This window comes from Fundulus heteroclitus, chromosome 16 (genome assembly GCF_011125445.2).
Source record: "Fundulus heteroclitus isolate FHET01 chromosome 16, MU-UCD_Fhet_4.1, whole genome shotgun sequence".
Classification (NCBI taxonomy): Eukaryota; Metazoa; Chordata; class Actinopteri; order Cyprinodontiformes; family Fundulidae; genus Fundulus; species Fundulus heteroclitus.
In genome coordinates this window covers 27,220,641-27,243,419 of record NC_046376.1, presented here as the reverse complement: position 1 = coordinate 27,243,419, position 22,779 = coordinate 27,220,641, and the positions used below count along the sequence as shown (strand labels likewise).

Genomic DNA, 22,779 nt, shown 5'->3' with positions numbered 1-22,779 from the left:
ATTATTAGTGCAATGTGGTGGAGTTTGGATTTTTTTTTTAGTTTAAAAACATGTAGGCTATGCTTACTTTAGTGCGGAACTTGGACTCGACTTGATCAATAAGGGCTCGACTTGGACTTGACTCGGATGAGTAGTGGACTTGACTCGGATTTTTTTTAATGACTTGGACTTGACTCGGACTTGAACACTGGAGACTCGAACCTGGACTCGGACTCGAGGCATAGTGACTTGACTACAACACTGGTATACAGTACACATTACTAGTGAAGAGGAGTAAAAAGCCTCAAAATATATTCGTCTTTTATCAGAGTTATATAATATAACAATGAGAAATAATAATAATAATAATAATAATAATAATAATAATAATAATAATAATAATAATAATGAAAACAATCCAACATATTATTCTGGTACATTCATTCAGTGGGAAAATGTAAAATTAGAAAATATAAAATGATGTGCTGAAAATCTCCTAGCATTTCAAACAGTTTGCGATGCCTTTGGTTGACAAATAGGCCCACAGTGTGAAAAGGTCCTCCACTGCACCCGACGGCTAGCCTGTGGTTTAGTCTTTTTGCTGATTATTATCTAAAGGGTAGCTTATCCCCATTCTGGAGCATTTGCTCCGCCCACATCTAATAAAAGGTGCCTAAAAGAGGCGCCGTCCAGCTGACCAGGGAAGATGTGAGGGTGAGGACTGGGTGTGGTCAGGGCCACTAGAACAAGCTAAATGAATGCTAAATAAACAAACTCAAATTTAAGCTAATAAATCACTAACCTGAAAAATTGATAGAAAGATCGCTATTCCAACTCCAACTCAATACGAAGGCTAATACAAGACTGAGACGCTTTTATATCCCACGGTGGTCGAGCTACTGACGTCAGTTTCTCAGACATTACTAAAAACTCTGAAGAAGCTAACTAAAAATAAAGTATGAATTCAGCGACATTTATTTTGGATTTAAGGATTGTAAGGGTCAACCAAAACTTACTAAAAACAAATATTTCTTAGGTTATTTCTTAGGTGAACAGGATTTTTGAAAACAATTTGCAGTGACGGCTCTATTTACAACAATAAAAAAAAAAGTTTTTTTAAAAGGTTTTTATGCACATCTTCCCAAGGAGGGGAGGGGGTCAATAAATATGGCAAGCTCTGCACATACATGTGTGTTCATGCATGCTTTAGGTCCTTATTTGTGTTATTGAATAGACAAGCTCATTCTGCAAACCCTGATAAACCGTTGTCACACTAGCCATGGTTAGCCGCCCAAAGTTGGTTATTGGCATAAACACACGAAAAAGTGTTACTTTAGTTTTAAAATAATTGCTCTAAGGAGTTGCAGCAATGTTCTTTTCTAACTTCCTGTCGTAGCTAGCTGTGCTGCGGTTCTAACACTCGCTTGTATGTGAACCATGAGCAGCATGTGGTTTAAAATCACAAGTTAGCTTTTTGTGTATACGTTTAAACTGTACTTTGTTTTTGCAGAGCTTACCAAGGGACATGCCTCTACCCATCATCTCTCACGCGGCTGAGGATAAACAAGACTGGTCCAGCGACGAGTCACACGAGGAGAAGTCCCAGTCCGAGGAGCCACGGCTAAAACGTCGGCTCAACCTCAAAGCGGGGGTGAGCTCTACCTTCGCTTCATTTAAAGCCGCTTGGCTCTTTGGACATCCAGGTCGCTCGTTTGAAAAGTATAGTGAGAATGTTTCGTGGGGAAAAATACACACATACAAGTTAAATTCTGAAGCTATTGTAAATCTATTTGATAATTTCAGTGTACCCAATAGTTGTGCTAGGTGTTAATATCGCTCGCTCTTGCTTTCATACGCTTAATAAAAGGAGGTCTGCATGATAGTCTCTGGTTATAAAGGATTTTCTCATTTAGATCCGAGCTAAATCTCCAGTTTCGGTGCTCAAAGACCTTCACATTAACTCAGATGCCAGCCAGCGTGCAGGTACGGTGGCCATTATTCAACCTTACGATGCGTTTACCAGTGACAACACCAGTGCTTTGGTGTAGCCTAACCTCCTCCTACCCCCGCCGTTCAGCCTCAGCCACCATGAACGGCGGAGAGTTCCTGGATATTCAGACGCCGAACATCAACGGCAACAACAACTCTCTCCCTCCCTCGCCGAGCTACCCAGTGTCCCCTACGTACCCTTCGCCCTCGGCCCTGCCAGCCCTGCCAGCCCTGCCAGCCCTGCCACAGGCATGCAACAGTGTGGAGCAGGCCCGGCAAAATATGGTGAGGAGGACTTTCCTGAGCATGCGTTGATATAATTTGATTTTTCTGATTTTTATCTGTCATTATTCAATCAACATTGTTGGAATTTAAATTATTTTAACGAAATAAAATGATTTGAAATGAAAGAAAATGAAACATAAATTATTTCTAATGGACTTAAATTAAGTTTTGTAAGATTCAGATTATTTTACATTGAAATTGGTAAATTAAATGATTGTGAAATTGCATTAGATTAGATTTTAATTACTTTTAAAAGAAATCATTTTATTAAATTTAGATTATTTTAATTTGATTTTTCCTAATTTCCTCTAGCTGATTGTTTGAAAATAATTTGGATTGTTTTATTTTAATTCTTTTTATTTTTACTTATCAGTAGCATTTTATTTGATTGAAATTATTGGAATCCAAGTCATTTAAGAATTTTTTTTCCCTCTGAAATTAAATGAAACGACCTCAAAGTTAATTCAATTATGCCCCCTAGTCTGAATTATTATTTTTTTTTCTCCTGTCTGCTGAAACTTCAGCTGCGTTTCCGTAATGGCAGCATCCTGTCCATCGTCCCTGAGCCTCCTGAGAAGGCATCGCTGTATCGCAGAGAGAGGGAGAACGAACACGACTTCCAGCCACGCAGGTAAAACATTTATTTCAGCTAGGCGTTTCTCATTCTGATGTCTCCCTTCTTTCATGGATTTGGTTTATCTTTAATATCCTGGAACGAGTTAGCACAAAAAAGGCCTAATTTTCTGTTGTCTTTGTAGCCTTTCGGACTTTGATAGCGACAACATGGAAATGGAGTGTGGTAATGTGCTTTTATATAACCCCCAGAAATAATATGAACGATAAATTTGGTCGTTTTGATTTTGAGCTGTTGCCCAAATGAGTGTCTTGATTGATCTGTGTGTGTGTGGTTGTTGCCTTTCGTCGTTTTGCCTCAGAAGATGGCCCTCCCTCCGTGATCTCCTCCTCCTCCTCCCATCAATCAGAGGGAATGGACACATACGATCTGGAGCAGGTCAACAACATCTTCAGGAAATTCTCCTTGGAGAGGTATTCTACAACTTTCCGCCTTCCCAGTTAAAGAACAGCGACGTCTTTACGAGCGCGTTCCACTGATAACAGATTCTTGGTGTTTCGTGGGAATTGGCGCGCAGGCCGTTCCGCCCGTCTTTGTCCTCCTTCTCCAGAATCAGCGCCACCATAAAGCCGGTGCAGGAGCTGTCGTTGCATGGCGACAACCTGCTGAAGGACATCACGCTGGTCGGCGGCAACGAGAGCGGGATCTTCATCTCGTCGGTTCAGTCCGGATCCAACGCCGAGAGGGCAGGGCTGCGGGAAGGCCAGCACCTCTTGCTGGTAAGGAGTTAACCTTCTGCAGGTTCATCCTGAGAGTTAAATGAGTCAAATATCAGGTAAATGTGAGAGGCCACACATATAAATGATGGGAGCTGATTACATGCTTTGATGCAGGGGTCTGCAACATGTGGCTCTGAAGCTGCAAGTGGCTCTTTGGACCTTCCACAGTGGCTCTTGATAACTTTGGCTACAAATTATACTTTTATTATGGTATTTAAATGTAATAATGATAAATAATGCAAGTTTTAGCAGGTTTTTCTTGGAATAATTGCTTTTAATTTTCACAACAGAATGATGCTAAGAGTGCCAGTAATATTTAATGTTATGCGGGAAACTATGATTCTTTTTTTACATCATTATCCACAAATATCAACATCCCATCCATCCTCTTTTTTAAACCTCAAAATAGACATAAAAGAGCGTTTCTACATATGTATGTATGTATAAATGTATACAATGTATATGCACATATATACACGTAGGTACTTATGTATGTAGGCGCATATATATATATATATATATATATATATATATATATATATATATATATATATATATATATATATATATATATATATATATATATATATATATATATAGTATATATGTTTATATATATATATGTTATATATATATATATATATATATATATATATATATATATATATATATATATATATATATATATATATATATATATAGACCACTATGAATGTAAATAAGACACCATATGCCCATTCCCATCTCCTTTTTTTGTATCTTTTGGTATTCTTTTTGATCCATTGTATATATGAAGACTCACTGTATATAACTGAATGCACCTTTCCTACTCTGCACCTTCTTGTATGAGCCGATGTGACGAGTGAATTTCTCCATTGTGAGATCAATAGAGACTATCTTATCTTCTTTAACAATGACAACATATTTCCTACTGTAGATCTTTATCACAAATTATACCTTGTCTTTTTTCAAAAGGCCAGGCAACATTTACGACTCTGAAGGAGTTTAATTCAAGTGGACTGTAGGCAAAATGCCTCTTTATACTGTAAAGGTTGCTGGCCCCTGCTTTGATGTGACAGATCTATGCAGTCGTCATATAGTTATCTAGATACATAACGAACGTCTCCGGTGACAGTGATGAGTTTCTAAATCGTGTTTACTCTGCGGTTGACCAACCAGCTTGAGGGGTGCATACGAGGGGAAAGCCAAAGCATTGCACTGGATACCAGTACCCAGGAAGAGGCCCACTGGACGTTGCAGCACTGCTCTGGACCAATCAAGCTACACTATCGAGCCAGCACTGCTTGTAAGTAAATTTTTTTTTGGTAGATTTGTTGAAGCTTAAATAAACGCCAACTGGCTTGAACGAGGTGTCTGATAATGTACGTCTAAATAATTACGTCGGACCGACACGGCACTGGCCTCCCTCAAGCAGTCCGACAATGAATACGTCAGAGACAGCCCATGGCACTTCAAATTCAGAAGAGGCTGCATATGCGTTTCTGTTGGTACATGTTATATTTTCAATCATAGTCAATAAAGTTATCATCTAAAGCACTCCACACCAAACTAATGCAAGGATAGCTGCTAGTAAGGACGCGCAGGAGACTGAAGGCTGGATTGCTTGTTTGGGTTTCAGGTCATGTGGTAGCAGTGAAAAAAATATAATAGTCTCCCTATGGCAAGCTATTTGCGCATTTAATATAAATCCCCAATGTGTGGCGTGATTTTTATTACGCAAACTACCATGAACCAAGAGACACTAAATCAAAGTAACTTGGCTCTTAAGATGCACCACCAAGTGTTCAAACATCAGTTGAAAACATCAGTTTTCTTAAAAGAGAAAAGAGTTTTTCAGTTAAAGAAAGACGGCGTCGTTGTATGTTTGATGTAACGACCTGTTTGTGATGTTTAACCTAGGCGCGGGGTTATTCGCTCGTAAGCCATGTCATGGTTTTGCAATTTTCTCCTGCCTGTCGCCATTTTGTTTGCTCTCTTTCAGAGGAGGTTTTACCCAGGCAACGTTTGTGCGTCGTCGCCTTTGAGAACCCAGCACTTATCGTTATTTCCCATGTTCTTGCTGATGATGTGTCTGCCTGCGTGACTGCAATAATTCTTAGCCATCAGCAGGAGGTCGCTCAGGCTAAATCTGTCGTGTCTTAAGGGAGTCAGCAGCCCCAAACCGCGATCAGACCCACAATCAAATGAATTCATACATGGCATTTGATCATTTTAAAGATTATCTACATAGTGACTCAAAATACTTAACTGCTGACAGAATGGAACCCATGATACCCATACTCAAGTACCAGGGTTACAAATTGGCTTGTGTAGCGTATAAGACGGGTAGGAAGCGCCAAAATAGCAAGGCGTAGATAAAGAATGGCGTTACATGACGAACTGACCCGGAATCATTTAGTTTATCTGGATGAAAATATTGAAATTATTTAACGTTACATGGAATGTTACACATATCCTGCTACCTTAGACCCCCTCCTCCCTCTCCATGATGGGATATTTCTCAGTCCCTGCTTTTGTCAGGGTTATTTTTTTGACTGAAAGAAGTGAAAACAAACCTACCAAGCATTTGGCTGCTGTTTAGGTTTATTTGGCTTTGGCCAGAACACTGAGGAACATACTAAAGCATGTACTTTTTCTTGCCGGTGCTGTCTAGAGGCTCTTCAGATCAAGCCTTAAAGTGACATAATTTAGTGCTTTACATACATTTGCTGCATTTTTATACATGAATTAAACTGTGCTCACATTTTGCAGCATATCACCGGCTCCAGAGTAATCTGTCTGACGGCACGCAGGCGTCAGGGGACTCCTTTTACATCCGAGTCAACCTCAACATCTGTGGGCAGTCAGACAGCTGCTCCTTGAGCGTGCGCTGCGACGAAGTGGTGCACGTCCTGGACACCAGGTACCAGGGCCGCTGCGAGTGGCTGTGCGCCCGAGTGGACCCCTACACCGGCTCGGACCTGGCCGAGCGCGGCACCATACCTAGCAACTCCCGGTAAGGTTTTTAGATTTAAATTCGGTTCTGTGGAGTTGTTGATCAAAGCTTTTTGATGTGTTCTCGTTCTAAATAAATTGATCTCATTATCCGTTCTATCAAAATGCTGCATCGGGAATTGATGGTTTATTGATAAATATTTTTGCCCATTAAAGATTTCTTCTTTTTGAATTCACTGAGGTTGTATAATGATCCAAAACATTTAGGTGTAATGAAAAAAACAAAAAAAAAAAGCATTTTTCTAATGATTTAAAATGATATGACAATATATAGGCTTCCTTTCTTAAATCACAAACAAATAGTGGTTTAATATGTTTCTTTGGTTGAGTTTCACGGGCTACACCCAGACCAGAAATAGAACCTGTATGACAACATAAGTAAGCTGGATTATCTCTAAAAGCAACACGTTGTACCTCAATCTACAGAAATTGAGGAACAGATCAGAGACTCGTTGACCTCTAGCAGTCTGGATTGGGTTACTAAACCATTTCCAGAAAGAACCATTGAAAGAAACAAAAGAAAAAAAAAACTAAAAAGCTAAATGGAGGTTTTTCAGTGGCCTAGTCAAAGTCCAGAATCAAATCCAATTGAAATGATGTGAAGTGACGTTAAACAGGCCACAATTCCTCCTAGGTAAAGTAGAAGTTAGCTTTTCTAATACTGGATAGCAAATATTCCTGCCTTTGTGGAACCTTCTTAGGTTTTTATGGGCAAGTAACCTTTTGATTACCTTTAATAAAGTAAATCTTAATTTTAAAACAGCATCATGTTTTTACTCTGGTTATTTCTGTCTGATATTAACATTTGCTTAATCTGAAACATTTTAGTTTGACCAAAAAAGGAAACAAACAAAAAAAAATTAAGATATCTATAAGTGGTGCAAATATTTTTTCACAGCTCTGAAGTATTTTCAGCGCTGATTTAAATTTGAGTGTCTCATGAGTGTTTGTGTGTGACTGCAGAGCTCAGCAGCTGCTCCTGGTAAAGATTCAGAAGTTCGTGTGTCGAGGTGGGAAAGAAGAAAATGAAGGCAACCGAAACAGCAGAGTAAGGATCTTTCAAATTACTTGGATTTGTTGAGGCTTTTGCTCAGTGAAAACAACAACTTCGCAAATGCTTCATGAAGCTTGAGAAGCTGTTTTTAAGCACTTTGTTAGGTCAATTCGTCAATAGTTTCCCGTGGAGTTCCTTCAATATAGGGGGGACAAAGACTAAGCAGATTTCGCAGTCTAGGGTAAAGAACTCCCAAATAATCTAAATAAAACAGATGTTAAAATAACAATTTTCTTCTATTTTTCAATAAATCAGATACGGCTATAAGATTTATGCCTGTTTTTTCTATTTTAGGCATTATTTAAAAGAAAGTAGTAATATAGATTTTGTTGGATATACTTGATAACTGACGGATCCCAACTTGATGGAAAGCTGAAGTTGAATTACAGAGATTTCCAACTTTCTGCTGAGATTCAGGCAAAAGTTGAATTGTTCACCAAGAAAAACCCAAAGTGCGTTATTAAATGTAGTGCCAGTGTGGAAGAGCATGTTAAAATGGAAAGGAAACATTTGCATACCTTTTAAAAATGACCAACTTGTGATACCACGTACGGGTTCCGACCGAACACCGAAAAGCTGTAATAGCCTTATTAAAAGCTGTTTTGCCATTACATTTACAGTGACTGTGCATATAGCGAATATTATCTGTATTTTATCATATCGTGATCCTGTCTCCCCAGACCAGTTTACAGCCAGAAGAGGCCGGCTCTCCTCCGGACCCGAAGGCCAGCCCTCGTTTGTCCAGAGCCAGCATCTTCCTCAGTCAGATCCTGCAGGTAATAAACCTCCAAACACGTCATGTACTCACAGCAGCAGGGAGCTCAAGCTACAGTGGCGTGCAAAATGCTTGACAGCCTTTGAACTCCCCTCCCCGCCCTTTGTCACGTCACACCCGCATTCAACACACTTTGTTCATGCAATTTCGTGTGGCAGACAGACAGAAATTTGTACGCACACAGTGAAGTGGAAGAAAATGATTCATGGTTTTCCATGATTTTTAACAAGCAAAAATCATTGTGTGCAATTTCATTCATCTTATGAGAACACATTCTTTATTAACAATTTGTAGCACTAGCTGCCTTAATTCAGCCATCAGACGGGAAACAGGCAGACGAGCATCAAATGCCCTGAGGTCAGCAGCATTGAGGATAAATAGGCCACTCCGCCACGCCACCCTCTGATCACCAGTTTAGACGTTTTACTGGAGGTTCTCAGATTTAGGTCTGTACTTTGACCGGGCCGGTCAAATATGTAAACGCACTTTGATCTTAACCATAGTGGGAGTGGTGGTCTAGTGGTCAGAGCTGGGTGTTTGCATCTTGGAGAGGCCCCAAAGGTCAGTGGTTTGAAGCTCACTTCACCACGTCGGGTCCCTGAGCAAGACCATTGACCACAGATTGCGTAACCGCACGGTAAGAGGTCATTTTCTTGCTGGAGATTGAACTTCCGCCCCAGTCTCGTTTCCTTTTCGGCCTCTGACGGGTTTTTAGAGAAGAACTGTCAAGGGTTTAGCTCCATCTATCTTTCCATCAACTCAGGCCCGCTCCCCTGTCCCCGCTGGAAAAAAAAAAAAAAAAAAAGCAACCCTATCAACCCATGAAGCTTCCACCATGGTGTTTTACCGGCAGGAGTGTGTTGTCGTAGAGGTGTGCGGTCTTAGTTTTGACATTTGCACGTCATCGGAAAAGCTTGCGCTCGTCTGGCCAGGGCAGGTTCTTCCACATGTTTGCTGAGTCCCGTGGACTTCATGACAGCGACATGCTGTCTTGAGCCTGAGGTAAAATCACACAACCTGTGTGCACTGTGTTGGCATCAAAGTGATGAAGCGCCTTTTTTATGATTATGTATCTGCAACTTGGTTTTCTGTAAAAATCGACACGTTGAACCAAACACTGCGCTGATGATGAGCTTCTCTCCCGGTTTCCTCTCATCCTAGTTTGTCAGCAGGGTGGATATCAAGTACAAGCGGCTGAACAGCAACGAGCGCGTGAGGATCATCAACTCTGGCAGCGCAACACTAGCAAGGCAAAGCTTCGAGCTGCTCAGACAAGAAGGTGGGCACAGCGTTTTACAGATGAATCAACAGCGACCATAAGAATAGGGACAAAGTTCTAAAGACTTATGCTGAAGCAGTTTAAATTGAAATCAAAGCCACTGTTTAGGATCAGATGCCAAAAAGAGGCGCGTTAAAAGTTAGAACCATGAAAATAAGCTGAAGTAGGAATTTATGCGTTGGATTTATTTATTTTTTGTCACTTGACATGAGAAGGCAACAGATCTCCCTGAAAGATGAGATCTGATAGGGGTAGAGAAATAAAAAAGGAAGTGGAAGTGCAGCAGGGGCGCATATACAGAAACATAATGTCAGCTGAGGCCTGAGCTTTCAAAGCAAGTTGGCGTTTACACCGAACGGAAAGTTAAAGCTGTTCGAAAGTCCAAATGTGTCACCCTATGAGGGTTATGAAGTGTAAGGAATGAAAAGAAAAAATAAGTTAAACTGTGAAAGATGCAGACTTGTCAGAAGGTCTGAACTCGGTCCGTTGGAGGCCCGTGAAATGAGCGCCGTGTCACGGAGTCAGTGAAAGCGGAACTCTCACAATATTCAGAGGATTGAAAAGAGTTGTGAAAATAGCACGACACCAAAGCTGTGATAGCAGAAACTCGCAGCAGAGGTGGAGCCAAGCTGCCTCCTCTCTTGACTGTAAGAACTCAGAGGAACTGGTGTCAGAGAAGCGGAGGAGGGTCGAAATGGAGGCAGGGATGTGAGAGCTCTGCAAATCTTTGAGCAATAGCAGCGAAGTGGTGGGATATTTAGAAAAATATCAAAGATATCCTGGATATTAAATGTTGTGAAAGACATTTTAATATCTCTAGCAAGTCATTTAAGTAAGGTTACTGTTACTGAAAGGGAAGTAAGACAAATGTTGTCTATATGATGTAATTTACTTCAATTTGTGAAATACTTATTTTACAAAATGAGGTTTCAACAACAAAAACAAATGATTAATTGTCCTGTTGGAAACGTTGAGTCCAAGTTTTGACCAATTCAGAGCTGGCCCCCCCCTCTTTATACATCTATTTAAAAAATAGCCCCACAGCATGATGCTGCCATTACCATGCTCAACAGCTAGTGCAGAGTTAGTAGATTTGAAAGGGTCAAATAGGTCAAACTTTTCCCAGAAGGGATTTATTTAGTCCATGTTGTGTCATTGGCTGATTTTAAATTACATTTATATTATATTTCTTTAACTTGGTTTAAAGCACACATGTCTGACATCAAAGGTGATTTTGTGTCCGTATGGGTGTCAAACGTCCTTCACTGTGCACATTGATGCTGGTGTTCCAACAGTTTCCAGTTTAGGATAAGAGTTTAACTTCCTGTTTGCTATTTATTGATTGATCTCAATCTAAGCTATTTATTTTTCCCACTTTAGCGGGATGGTTTGGGTCAAATGGTTGAGAGGTTGAGATGGGTTTCCCAAAGAGGACAATGATGTAAATCACACATCAGAACTGATTTGGGAACAGAATAAAGCAAGCTACAGTATTATTAAGCCTCTGGAAAAGCCCCAATACTCTACAGACTCAAAAACTCTATAGAAAATGTGTTGTCTATGTTTAAAAGTCAACAACCAGCAAGTACTGAGCTTATGGCTACAAAAAGCATGAGGTTTATCCACGTCTTGACCATTTTTAGATTGAAGACAATTCAGATCAAATTTTATCTTGAGCAGTTTGAATTTGTGTCTTTAATTATTAGATTATTCCGGATCAGGCATCTGATATGATCAGTTACTTTTAAAATACTGTACTGAGCAACAAATGTAACTGAAAGCCAGGTTAGAAATGCTGTTATGCAAACTTGCTGTAACAAAGACTGTAAGACTGAATAAAAAATAAAAAAACAATCAAGAACTTTTGCTAAAATTAAACGAGAAGCAGGAAGAGGTGTCACTTGCATAGAATATGACTGAACAGAGCTAAACGTATAAGGGTTAATGAAAATAACCACACAAAAAATACAAAAGTAGTACATTTTAATTTCAGAATATGTGAAGGACACAGAATACAATCAATTTCTTTAATCGGAAAAAACAAAACACACTCTTGACACAAAGCTGTAAATACCAAATATTATCAAAGAATAGAAACAAAAAGACAGCCAAGATCAGAACAGCAGTGAATGTCCTGACCTTACAGTGAAGCACAGGTGTGGTGGTTTCATGACATGGGCCGCAAGAGTGCAGACATTGTGGGAGAGGGCATTTATCGTGGTACCATTAAAAACCCGAGTAACATTTAAATTTGGTCTGACAACATGACTTTCAGTTTGCAAAGTAATAATTAGGCTTATTTAAATAAATAAATAAATAAATAAAACAAAACAAAAAATCTGTGGTATGCTCAACTATGCTACATGACTAGATCTACAAAAATGCCAGAACAATGATCCTGATCCCTTTTCAAATTCTTAAACTGCTTATATAATTTCTTTTAACAATTTTCTTTTTCAACCATGATTAAGCTTGTGTCTTAATTTTACTGCCATTCAGAATAAACATGTAAAAGGTTTGAAGGGAGGAAGGCTGGCACAAGGCAGCAGATCAAGCTGTGGAAGGCTGCCAAAGAGTGATAGCGCTATGAAAAGAACATCAAACCCACATGAACACCTAACACAATGACCACACACAGACAAAAGTGAGTTGTTATGTTCCCAGCTCGAATGTGAGTTTATAGGGCAAAGATCAAAATAGCGATTTCTTCATTGAGTAGAGGAAGTGAGGTGACAGTGTATCTGACAGCATTGTTGTTTCAGACGCTACTGAGCAAAGACAAGCGTGCTCTGTCTCTAAAGTCTACCTGTTATCCAGCAATGTCGAGAAACTAATGAATCAAAACATACACTCTCAGTATTTAGAGAGACGCTGGAATATCACTGCTGCTCCAAACAGGAGCAGAAATTACAAGGTTTGTCAGCAACCCAACTCATTCCCAATAAGTGTCACCATAATAGCCCATTTTGTGTTGTGTTAAACGCAGCAGTGAATGGAAGCAGCTGAAAGTCACGTTTCCGCACAGTGTAGTTTTTTTTTATGTGCGAGAGTTTAACTGTGCTAAAGTATATAGAGAACATCGGTTGTCCCACTTAAACTTTATAAATCAGTCCACAGTGAATCTTCTCACAACAACATCTCACATGTCATGTGGTCCTTAAAAGTCACTTTAATTCGATCCTGTGGTGGATAGAAGGGACTTTAGGGTAATGATATGCTCTCTGTCATTTATTTGGGTCAGACAAGTTGCTACTACAGCGCAATCATCATGGATAAATATGTTCTTGATTTAATTTAATAAAATAGGGGAGTGTTGACCTAGTGGTTAGAGCAGCGTGCTTGCGCTCTGAGAAGGTTGCAAGTTAACGGTCCGATCCCCAGTGCCTGCACTCTGGGTCCCTGAGCAAGACCCTTAACCCCCGATTGCTCCCCGGGCGCCGCACATGGCAGCCCACTGCTCCCCGAGGGGATGGGTTAAGACGCAGAAGTGAATTTCTCCATTGTGAGATCAATAAAGTGTCAATTATTATTAATTATTATTAAAACACTTCTTGGACACCGGACACTTTGTACTGCCAGACTACACAAAAAAGCAAAAAAACAAAACAGTTAAACGTCTGGTTTTCTGATCTGAAGAGATTAATGCTCATAAACAACACTCCACACGGTTACTGTGTTGCTATGGCTGCTGAATTAGCTCAAGCTATCTGTCATGGTCATGGCATGAAGTGTGATGTGTCCTCGTCCATCACGCTTGGGTTGTGCTGTCCTCTGAAGATACGTCACCCACTGTGAGACGCCATATGTCGGGCTAACGGACATTGTTTTGGTGGAAGAAGTAGAAATATACCCTCTTCACTTTCACAAGTCCCGCCCACTTTTCCTGCTAAACAGGAATATTTGGGGAGTGCATGAGGGCTCACGCAGTCCTTCCCTGTCACAGCGATGATATAGTAATTTGAGTTTGACACATCAAATCATCGTTTAAAGGTTTTAACCAACCATGAATCGTTTCAAGAAAAGAACCGGTTACACTTTATTTGAAGGGGTGTACATAAGACTGACATTACACTGTCATAAACATGATATAACACCTCTTATGAACATAAATGACTCTTTATGAATGTTTAGGACTGTTGTCATTAATTGTCATTTGGTAAATTATGACACTATTAAAGCCAAGTTGACATTGTTTAAAATGTCTTTGTTATGACAATTTGACATTAACAGAGACAAGGTTAAGTTTAGGGCTTGACTTGGGATTAGGTTAAGTGTAGGTCTTGATTTGGGATTAGGTTAAATTAAGGTCTTGATTTGGGATTAGGTTAAATTAAGGTCTTGATTTGGGATTAGGTTAAATTAAGGGCTTGATTTGGGATTTGGTTAAATTAAGGGCTTGACTTGGGGTTTTGTTAAGTTAAGGGCTTGTCATAACAAAGACATTTTAAACAATGTCAACTTTGCTTTAATAGTGTCATAATTTACCAAATGACAATTAATGACAACAGTCCTAAAGTGCTGCCACTGCACTGCATTGTGATTATTGCTGTTAGAAAGCAAATTGTTTTTGTCAGGAAAACGACACGTCTTCTGATAGGCAGTCACACCATGCTGTGCCACAGGGCGCCTACATCTGTATATGGTGGTGCTATTTCGTTTTTAAAAAGGTGTGACTGCAAGAATTTCCTTTTCACGTCAGAGATGTTTGCTTTAAAATCACGCATCAGTTTAAAAAAAACAGAAAAATGCTAAAACGAACGTGATCGTAAACATTTTGTCTTTCTGACCGTCGAGTGTTTAATTGCACGCCTCGCTTCATACTTGCGTGTCGTCTATAAACAGATGTGGCTGAACCAGACAACGAGCTGAGCAGAAGCTTGAACCTGATCCCTTACAGTCCCGTCACCCCTCAGCGGACCCAAAGGCGAAGACCGGTTCTGTTCACTCCGGCGGCGCTGGCCAAGACCATTATCCAGAAAATACTGAACATGGGCGCAGCCATGGAGTTTAATATCTGCAAACCAGGTAAGTGGATGATGAACAGCACACGTTACAGGTCTATGTAAGAAATGCCATTTCATTGCCTGTGCATGGATTTTCTTTCCCTACTTTGCGTGTGATTGCAGTGGGTTGTTGGCAGTATAATGCGATGGGTAAGAAATAGTTAAGTGGGTGAGGGCTAGAGAAAAACAAGCCACCATGGGGATCTAAGTCGGGTTTTGTACTCTACTGTGGGGGAAAACGTTAAGAAGCGTAACCAGAGATACAATGAAGTCAACGCAGAAGATGGCCTGGTTGATAAGCAGCGTGACGATTCGCTGGGAGAACAATGACACAGATATTTTAGATAACACACTAAGCTAAATTGAACCGACGTTAGTCACGGTAAAAATGTCGCTAACCCTTAGAGGATTCGTGCCCCGGTCCCCAGAGACATCGTCTTTGTCCTGCCAGAGGAGGGGGGCGTCAAACAAGTTCCTGGTATAAGCTGAACATCTGGCAAGTCAAGAGTCTGTTTTGTGACTTTCCGACATGGAGGGTCCCCAGGGCAAAAGCCTTGAGTTTCTGTTCCTTGTGATAAAGCGGGCTGTGGCGTACCTGTTGGTGTACGGTTTGAATCTCGCCCTTTCAGTGCCACAACTTAACGAGACGTCTGACATTTAATCCGCCTTTCCACCCTTCGCCTTTTCTTTTTTTTTCTTTCTGGTCCAGATACCCTGTCTAAGGAGGAGTTTCATCTGAAACAGAACGTGGAGCCCTTCATTCACTACAAGGAGAAACAGGCCACATTCGAATGCATCACCCGGGAAAACATCGAAGCGGTCGCAGCCAAAGTACGTTTTTAATCCCGCCTCCATTTATTGCCCTCGCCAAGTAGGCGGAGATCACCAATGTCATTGCTGTACATCATTGCTTTTTTAGGTACATCTAAAAAAAATGTAATATTGAGTAAAACCGCAATAGTTTTTCCCCATCATTTCAGAGAGTGTTATTTTATAGAGATTCGTTACACATTTTATTCTTTACACACGCTTTTATTTCTTGTATTTTTGGTGATCATGGCTTACAGTTAAAGAAAACCTCAAATTCAGTGTCTCAGAAAATCTGAATATCACAGCAGACCAATCAAAAAAGGATGTTTTACACTGCAAAAATGGATCTTAAAACACGTAAAATGTTTTTAAAGTTAGTGTATTTGTCCTTGATTTGAGCAGGTGAATAAGATTATTTGCCAATGGAATGAGTATTTTGACCCCTAAAATAAGATAATTAGACATCCTGCACTTGAAATAAGATGATGGAGATAAATTGTTCCTATTTTAAGTGCATAAATCTTATTCCATTGGCAAATCATCTTATTTACCAGCTCAAATCAAGGACAAATACACTCATTTTAAGAACATTTTACCTATTTTAAGTTCCGTTTTTGCAGTGTAAGCACAAATGTCATGCTTCTCAAAAGTATGTCCATTTCTTTACACTGAATACTTGACTGGGCCTCCGCTTGCGTGAATTACTGCGTCATTGCGGCGTGGCATAGAGGCGATCAGCCTGTGGCGCTGCTCTGGTATCATGGAAGCCCAGATTGCTTTCACAGCTGTCTTCAAGTCATGTACCTTGCTGGATTTGGTATCTTTCATCTTCCTCTTGCCAACAACCCAGAGGTTTTCTCTGGGGTTCAGGTCAGGGGAGTTTGCTGGCCGATCAGGAACAGGATCACCAGTCATTGGATCAGCTTTTGCTACCTTTGGCGGTGTGGGCCGGTGCCACGTCCTGCTGGAGAATAAAATCAGCATCTCTATACAGCTGGTCAGCAGCAGGGAGCATGAAGTCCTCTAGAGTTTCCTGGTAGACGGCTGCATTGACTGTGGACTTCAGAAAACCCAGTGGATCTAAACCAGCAGATGACATGATACCCCAAACCATCTCTGTCTGTGGAAAATTCACACTGGAGTTCAGGCAACGTGGATTCTGTGTCTCTCCACTCTTCCTCCAGGCTCGGGAACCTTGATTTCCAAATGAAATGCAGAATTTACTTTTATCTGAAAACTTTTGATCACTGTGCAACAGTCCAGTTTCTTTTCTCTTTAGCCCAGGTACGACACTTCTGACATCTCTGGTGCAGTAGTGGCTTGACATGAGGAATGCAACATTTACATCCCACGTTTCGTATTCGTCTGTGTGTGCTTAATGCACAGCCTCCAGCCTCAGTTTACTCCTTGTGAAGTGGTTCTCCCTGTTGCTGGTGCACCTTATCCTACCACACTTTGTCCTTCCACTCACTTTTCTGTCAACATGCCTGGATAGAGAACTCTGTGATCTACCAGCTTCTTCAGCAATGACCTCTTGTGGCTCCCCCTCCTTGTGAAGGGAGTCAGTGACTGTCTTCAAATCTGTCCAATCAGCAGTCTTCCTCATGGCTGTGTCGCCTACTGACTCAGAGTGTGAGGATGTTTGAAGGCTCAGGAAACCTTTGCAGGTGTTTTGAATTGATTAGCTGGTTAGGGTGCAACACCGTGAGTTTCAAATAAGGAACTTTTCACAGCATTCTAATTTTATGAGACGCTGCATTTTGAGTTTTCATTACCTATGAGCCAAAATCATCACAATTACAAGAAACAAGGGCTTGGCACATATCGCTGTATGTGTAATGATTCTATATAATGAGTTTCACTTTCTGAGATGACTGACAAAAACACATTACACTTTTACCCAATATTATTTTTTTTTTAAATGTAGCTGTATGTTTCCAGGCAGGCTTACATATATAAAACAAAATGATAGAAATAAAGTTGGGCATCAACGATGTGTTTGGCGGTTATACTACCTGTTGTATGTATGTATGTAACTTGGAAACATTTTTCAGGTCTAATCAGAAGAGGTTCTTTGATTCTTTAAATAAGTGAAACCTGAAAGCAGCCAGTAACAACTATTCTGGGACACCTCACAGTGTGTAACGGAAACAGGTTACAATTCAAAGAAATGAAACATTCTCTCAACACAAGAGCCCAATACTAAGTTTGGGAAGAAAACAGAAATAGTAAGAACGAGTTTCTTCTTTTTGTAGCTCAAATTGAGCCACCATTTGTTTGGTCCAACCAGAGCGAAAGCCCAGTTTCAGCAGTGAAGCACAGAAGTGGCACTATCATGGTATGGGCTGCATGAGCGCAAACATTGTGCGCTCATGCAGCTTCCAAGAGTTCATATAAAAAGTGATATTTTTCAGGATACGCATTTTTATTTTGGTCAAAATGCAATCCAGACATTCACAGCAAAAAAGGCCTCAGTTTAGTGATGCTCAAAAATATCTCTCTCAATCAATCAATCAATCAATCAATCAATCAATCAATCAATCAATCAATCAATCAATCAATCAATCAATCAATCTTACGTTTTTTTTATGGAGCACTTTTCATTCAATCAAATGTAACAGAAGAAGGAGGCATGCAAACTGCTGTCAGCACGCAGCAAAACTCAAGGCAAGAAACTAGATAAAAAGATAAATGATGTAAAGCCTTTAAGCTGAATCTTAACCTGAATTTTAGCAATAACAACACCAACATGTCAGAAACCCGTTAAGACATACACATTCAGGACCAGTGGTGGATATGGGTGATGTGGCTCAGAGTCCAGGGTGGCATGACCACACCAAAAACAAAAAGGGTTGAATGACTTTTCTAAATTTTTCTTACACGTCCGGTCAGTGTGACGTGGGCGGCCCCCTGTGTTGTAAACGGCATATGCACTGTAAGACGATATAAACATAGTGGCTAGCTAACAGCGTGGACATTGGTATGTGTTTTGAGGATTTCTATTTGGCACTAAATTAAAGGGCTGCTTCACAGTTTCGGTGTAATGGGAGCAGCATTTGATCCGCTGTTAAGCTTAGAATCAAGCACCACGACTAGGGTGAACTGCAACAACTCAGGACTACATTTGGGTGGCCAAGTCTTATCGGCTTATAGCTGATGTCATACTGGTCTAAAGGTTCAAAGCAAATCCTTTTTTTTTAAGCTGGCAAACATCTTTTCCGCCGTCTTAAATAAAACCAGGGTTTTTTTCAGAGCAAATGTCAAACACTTTGTTGTGGCTGATTCAAATCAGGAGACGACCCGGCAAACAGGAAGGAAGATCATTTATGAGTAATTACTTGGCACCATGGCACAGTGCACTTTTCTGTTGAAGAAAACGCAAACGTTCACACCTACAGCATGTGCTCGCGGACCTCTGTGCGAAACTGTAAACCAGCACCTCCCGACGTCTAAGGCAGTCAGACCCCATGGCTGCACGTTGTCGGCTGGCAGTGCCGTAGACCTGCACTTGTCCTGATGAGTGGTGTCCTCTCTGCCCGTCCGCAGGGTAAACACTGCCTGCTGGAGGCCGAGCTGAGCTGCGTCAAGGACCTACTACGCAGAGAAATCTACCCCATCATCATTTATGTCAAGATCTGTGAGAGACATGTCAAGAAGCTAAGGTAAGTCCAACCCAAACTACCCGTTGAGTGAAAGCACACAGCTGCAGACCACGCCTCTTTTTTCAAATCCAAACGCATGATGGTTCTCATCAGTGCCGGATTATCCATAAGGGCCAGTGGGCCAGTGCCCAGGGGCACCAACCATGGGGGGGCACCACATGACACATGCTTTAAAAATATATTTTTCACAAATTGTTATATTCAGGGTTCCCACGGGTCCTTGAAATCCTTGAAAGTTTGTGAATCTGAAAAAATAAATTCAAGGCCCTTGAAAGTTCTTGAAAACAGCCAAAAAAACACCTTGTTCATGAAAGTCCTTGAATTTTTTTGTGGGGTTGAAAGTTCACACGGATGACGACTCATGTCATTATTTTACTACCACACGATCTTTTAAAATTATGTTGATTCCGCAGACTTTTAATTTGCAAAAGTATGTTCGCTCTTCTTCGTTAGTTGCTAGGCTACGGTTTAGGCCTACGTGCGTCCAATAGGTTACATTCACGCATTGTTGCCAACTTAGCGACTTTGTCGCTATATTTAGCGACTTTTCAGAGTCAAAGTCAAAAACTAGCTTAATCAAAGATGAAAGTAAGTGAAACAAATTGATATAATTCTGAACATCTCAATGCTGCACTTTTTTCCATAAAATTCCATGAAACAGTAGGCTAATGTACATCTTATATGTAATGTAGTATGGCATAGCCATGTACTGTGGATATAAATGTAGGCTATGAATGTGATGAATATCAATGTAGGCTATAAATTAAGTCCACTTTCTTGCATTGCTTCTGACCCAACAACTTCTATGCCTGTTTAGTCTTTTATTGAATTAGCATTGCATTATAATATGATAACCTATTCAGCGGTCACAGTAGGTAAATGCCGCCACGTGTGGTCCTTGAATTTGAGGAAATTGGTCCTGGAAAGTCCTTGAAAGGTCCTTGAATTTGATGTTCACCAAGGTGTGGGAACCCTGTATATTATTTACTTGAAATTGTTGAAAGACCATGCATTATTCGTTTTGTGAACACTGATGTCACAATAATAATAAATGATAAATAAATCAAGATTTTTTTTTTATTTCAACATTTTAAAATGAGATATTTGAATATTGCTCACTGCTCATATGCCTACATGTAGTTGTGTAAGTTAGTAAATAGTAAATTACATTACAGAATTCCCCTTGATTATGTCTGATGTTTTTGACAGGAGGACAACATGGGTAAGGGGGGGGGGGGCTTTGAGGTATAGTGTGCCCAGGGGCACCACATTGTCTTAATACGGGCCTGGTTCTCATAATAAACTTATGTTTCCAGTCTGAAATTAGACAGAACTAGCAGCGTTCGACAAGTGTGCTGTGTTGTTCTATTTTTTGGGCTAATTCAAAGGTTAGGTAGATTAAACTAATGGCCAAATGCAACCCATTCTAAAAATACAACGTGTCAGGGTCCGTTTCGCGGTCCTGCTGTTTCTAACTAAAGACTGTCAAAAAATCCAGAGGGCTGACGTATCTCTGGGTTTATTCTGTGACGTCTTTGAGGACTGAGCTGCCTGCGCTGCAGTCGGGCCGCTGCACAACAGCGTCTACACGATCTCAGCATCAGAGATACTGGGTTCCAAACGTCACCGCACTCACCACCGCAACGCTGTTTCCTTCCTGTTTCCTGTCCACACAGGAAGCTGCCGCTGCGCGTGGAGTCAGAGGACGACTTTGTGAGACTGTGTCGGGCGAAGGAGAAGGAGCTGGAGGCCCTCCCTTGCCTGTACGCGACCCTGGAGCCTGACTCCTGGACGAGCATGGAGGACCTGATCAAGGTCATCAAAGACAGAATTCTGGAGGAGCAGAAGAAGACCATCTGGGTGGAGCAGGACCTGTTGTAGGCATCCTTTTGTGTCCCAGTCTGTACATTTGAATACGTGTGTAGCTAAATGCAGTAACCCACAAAACTTGTAAATCTACTGTAGCTCTCATTTTATATTTATAGTCAGACTCAAAAGGGCATGTCACGGAGACCCAAATGTATGCATTATGTATTTTGTAAAATTGTATCTCAGTTTTCTAAAAAATAAACTGATTCAAAAACCTTAAAATGAGGATTTCCTTTAAAAAAAAAACTCTTAACACAAGTGATGCAGGCAATATTTTTTTTTTAACTAACGCTTGCAATCGAAAGGAGCGTTTAACAGAGACTAGGCTGTCCTCTGGTGGCAAAGATTGGGTATTACAGAATCTACGATTAAACGGTCCCAGATAACATTTAGGACGCAGCCGTGATATTTAATATTTAAGAATATAATTGAAACGTTCCTGAATAAAACTCCTGGTAGTTAAAATTACAGTTAATCAAAACAGAACATTTTAAATTAGAATATGACGTTGGACCAATACAGAACATTTTATGTACGGAATGCTTACTGAGAAGAATATACCTTACCTGCATAAAGGTTCTTATTTTCAAAAGATACTTTTAATCTTACAAACAATCCTCACAGGAACGCATATTGTTCTGATTTATTGAATATGACAGTATTTCACATTTTGTGACGTCAGAACAACAAATTCAGTGTTTTATTTGGCTTCACTGTGACAGACCAACACAAAGTACTGCATGACTGTGAGGTGGACGGAAAGTGATGCATGGTTTTCAAAAGTTTTTACGGATAATATTCTGAAATGATATCCTTCAGTACAAGACTTTGATTTTTGATTGATTATTTTCCGTGTGTCCTCTCCATGAAGTTCAGGCATTTCGTATGTAAACTAGTTGCCTACATTCGCCAGGGCAACAAAAAATATATCTCAAGATGGATTTCTAACTCTCTGACTGATTTGAATGTAGACAGGCCACATAAAGGAAACTATTAGAATGTGAGTGAGTGTGAGTAAGGGGTTGTGTGGGTGTCTGTTTGTAGAATAGGTGTGTGTATAAATTTGTCACATGAAGGTGCAAAGTTGTCAGATTAGTGAGAAGGGCAGAGATCCTTCAACACTAGATGAGCGAAGCAGCGCAGGGCAAGTGACTTGTGCTTCTGAAGGCCGCAGCGGCCCCAGCAGGTAGAGAGACGACGCGGACAGCATAGCCAGACAGTACGGGCAGAGATGCAGGTCCCCTGACTTTTTTTTACCCATTCTTTTTAAAATGACTCAATCTGATTGAAATTCTCTGATCCCAGACAGATCATGGGTAGAAAAAAAGAAACTGTCTCATATTTAGGAACAAAATTATGTGTTTAATTAAATTCAGGTTGGAGTCAAATGTTTACAAAATAATCCACCCCCCACCCCCACAAATTAAACAAATAAAAATAAAGATTAACTATGTCAGCAGGGTGGAAGACAATGCTTTATTTTTCAAGGAGTTGCCAACCCTAGTCATAGGTAACAATGTAAATCAGCTACTCCCTGCCTGATATTGCCTACTCAGGATGGTAATAACATTGGTCTAAGCGACAAAACCCCAGTTCTTTTTGTGTTTTTTATTTTTTTATTTATTTATTCAGGACAGTGCACATTAATGAACAATCTTATACTAATGTACAGATTGTAAATGAGCCAGATTACAGCATAGTTGCTA

At 40.4% G+C, this 22,779-nt stretch overlaps 1 protein-coding gene across 2 annotated transcripts in view; it reads left to right on the top strand.

The window, feature by feature from the left end:
- The window catches only part of card11 (caspase recruitment domain family, member 11), a 43,744-nt gene extending 22,449 nt beyond the window's left edge, over window positions 1-21,295 (top strand). The window contains exons 10-25 of one of the 2 annotated variants that reach the window (XM_012850376.3): window positions 1,490-1,630; window positions 1,893-1,962; window positions 2,057-2,253; window positions 2,778-2,884; window positions 3,012-3,052; window positions 3,192-3,300; window positions 3,405-3,606; window positions 4,786-4,912; window positions 6,379-6,622; window positions 7,585-7,669; window positions 8,356-8,451; window positions 9,612-9,729; window positions 14,572-14,754; window positions 15,442-15,563; window positions 19,089-19,204; window positions 20,881-21,295. In XM_012850376.3, coding sequence (XP_012705830.2) covers window positions 1,490-1,630; window positions 1,893-1,962; window positions 2,057-2,253; window positions 2,778-2,884; window positions 3,012-3,052; window positions 3,192-3,300; window positions 3,405-3,606; window positions 4,786-4,912; window positions 6,379-6,622; window positions 7,585-7,669; window positions 8,356-8,451; window positions 9,612-9,729; window positions 14,572-14,754; window positions 15,442-15,563; window positions 19,089-19,204; window positions 20,881-21,085 — 2,163 coding nt within the window. In that variant the 3' untranslated portion in view covers window positions 21,086-21,295. Of the gene's footprint in view, window positions 1-1,489; window positions 1,631-1,892; window positions 1,963-2,056; window positions 2,254-2,777; window positions 2,885-3,011; window positions 3,053-3,188; window positions 3,301-3,404; window positions 3,607-4,785; window positions 4,913-6,378; window positions 6,623-7,584; window positions 7,670-8,355; window positions 8,452-9,611; window positions 9,730-14,571; window positions 14,755-15,441; window positions 15,564-19,088; window positions 19,205-20,880 lie in introns of both variants that reach the window. The other variant, XM_012850375.3, reaches the window with a different exon arrangement.
- Window positions 21,296-22,779: the final 1,484 nt, after the last annotated feature.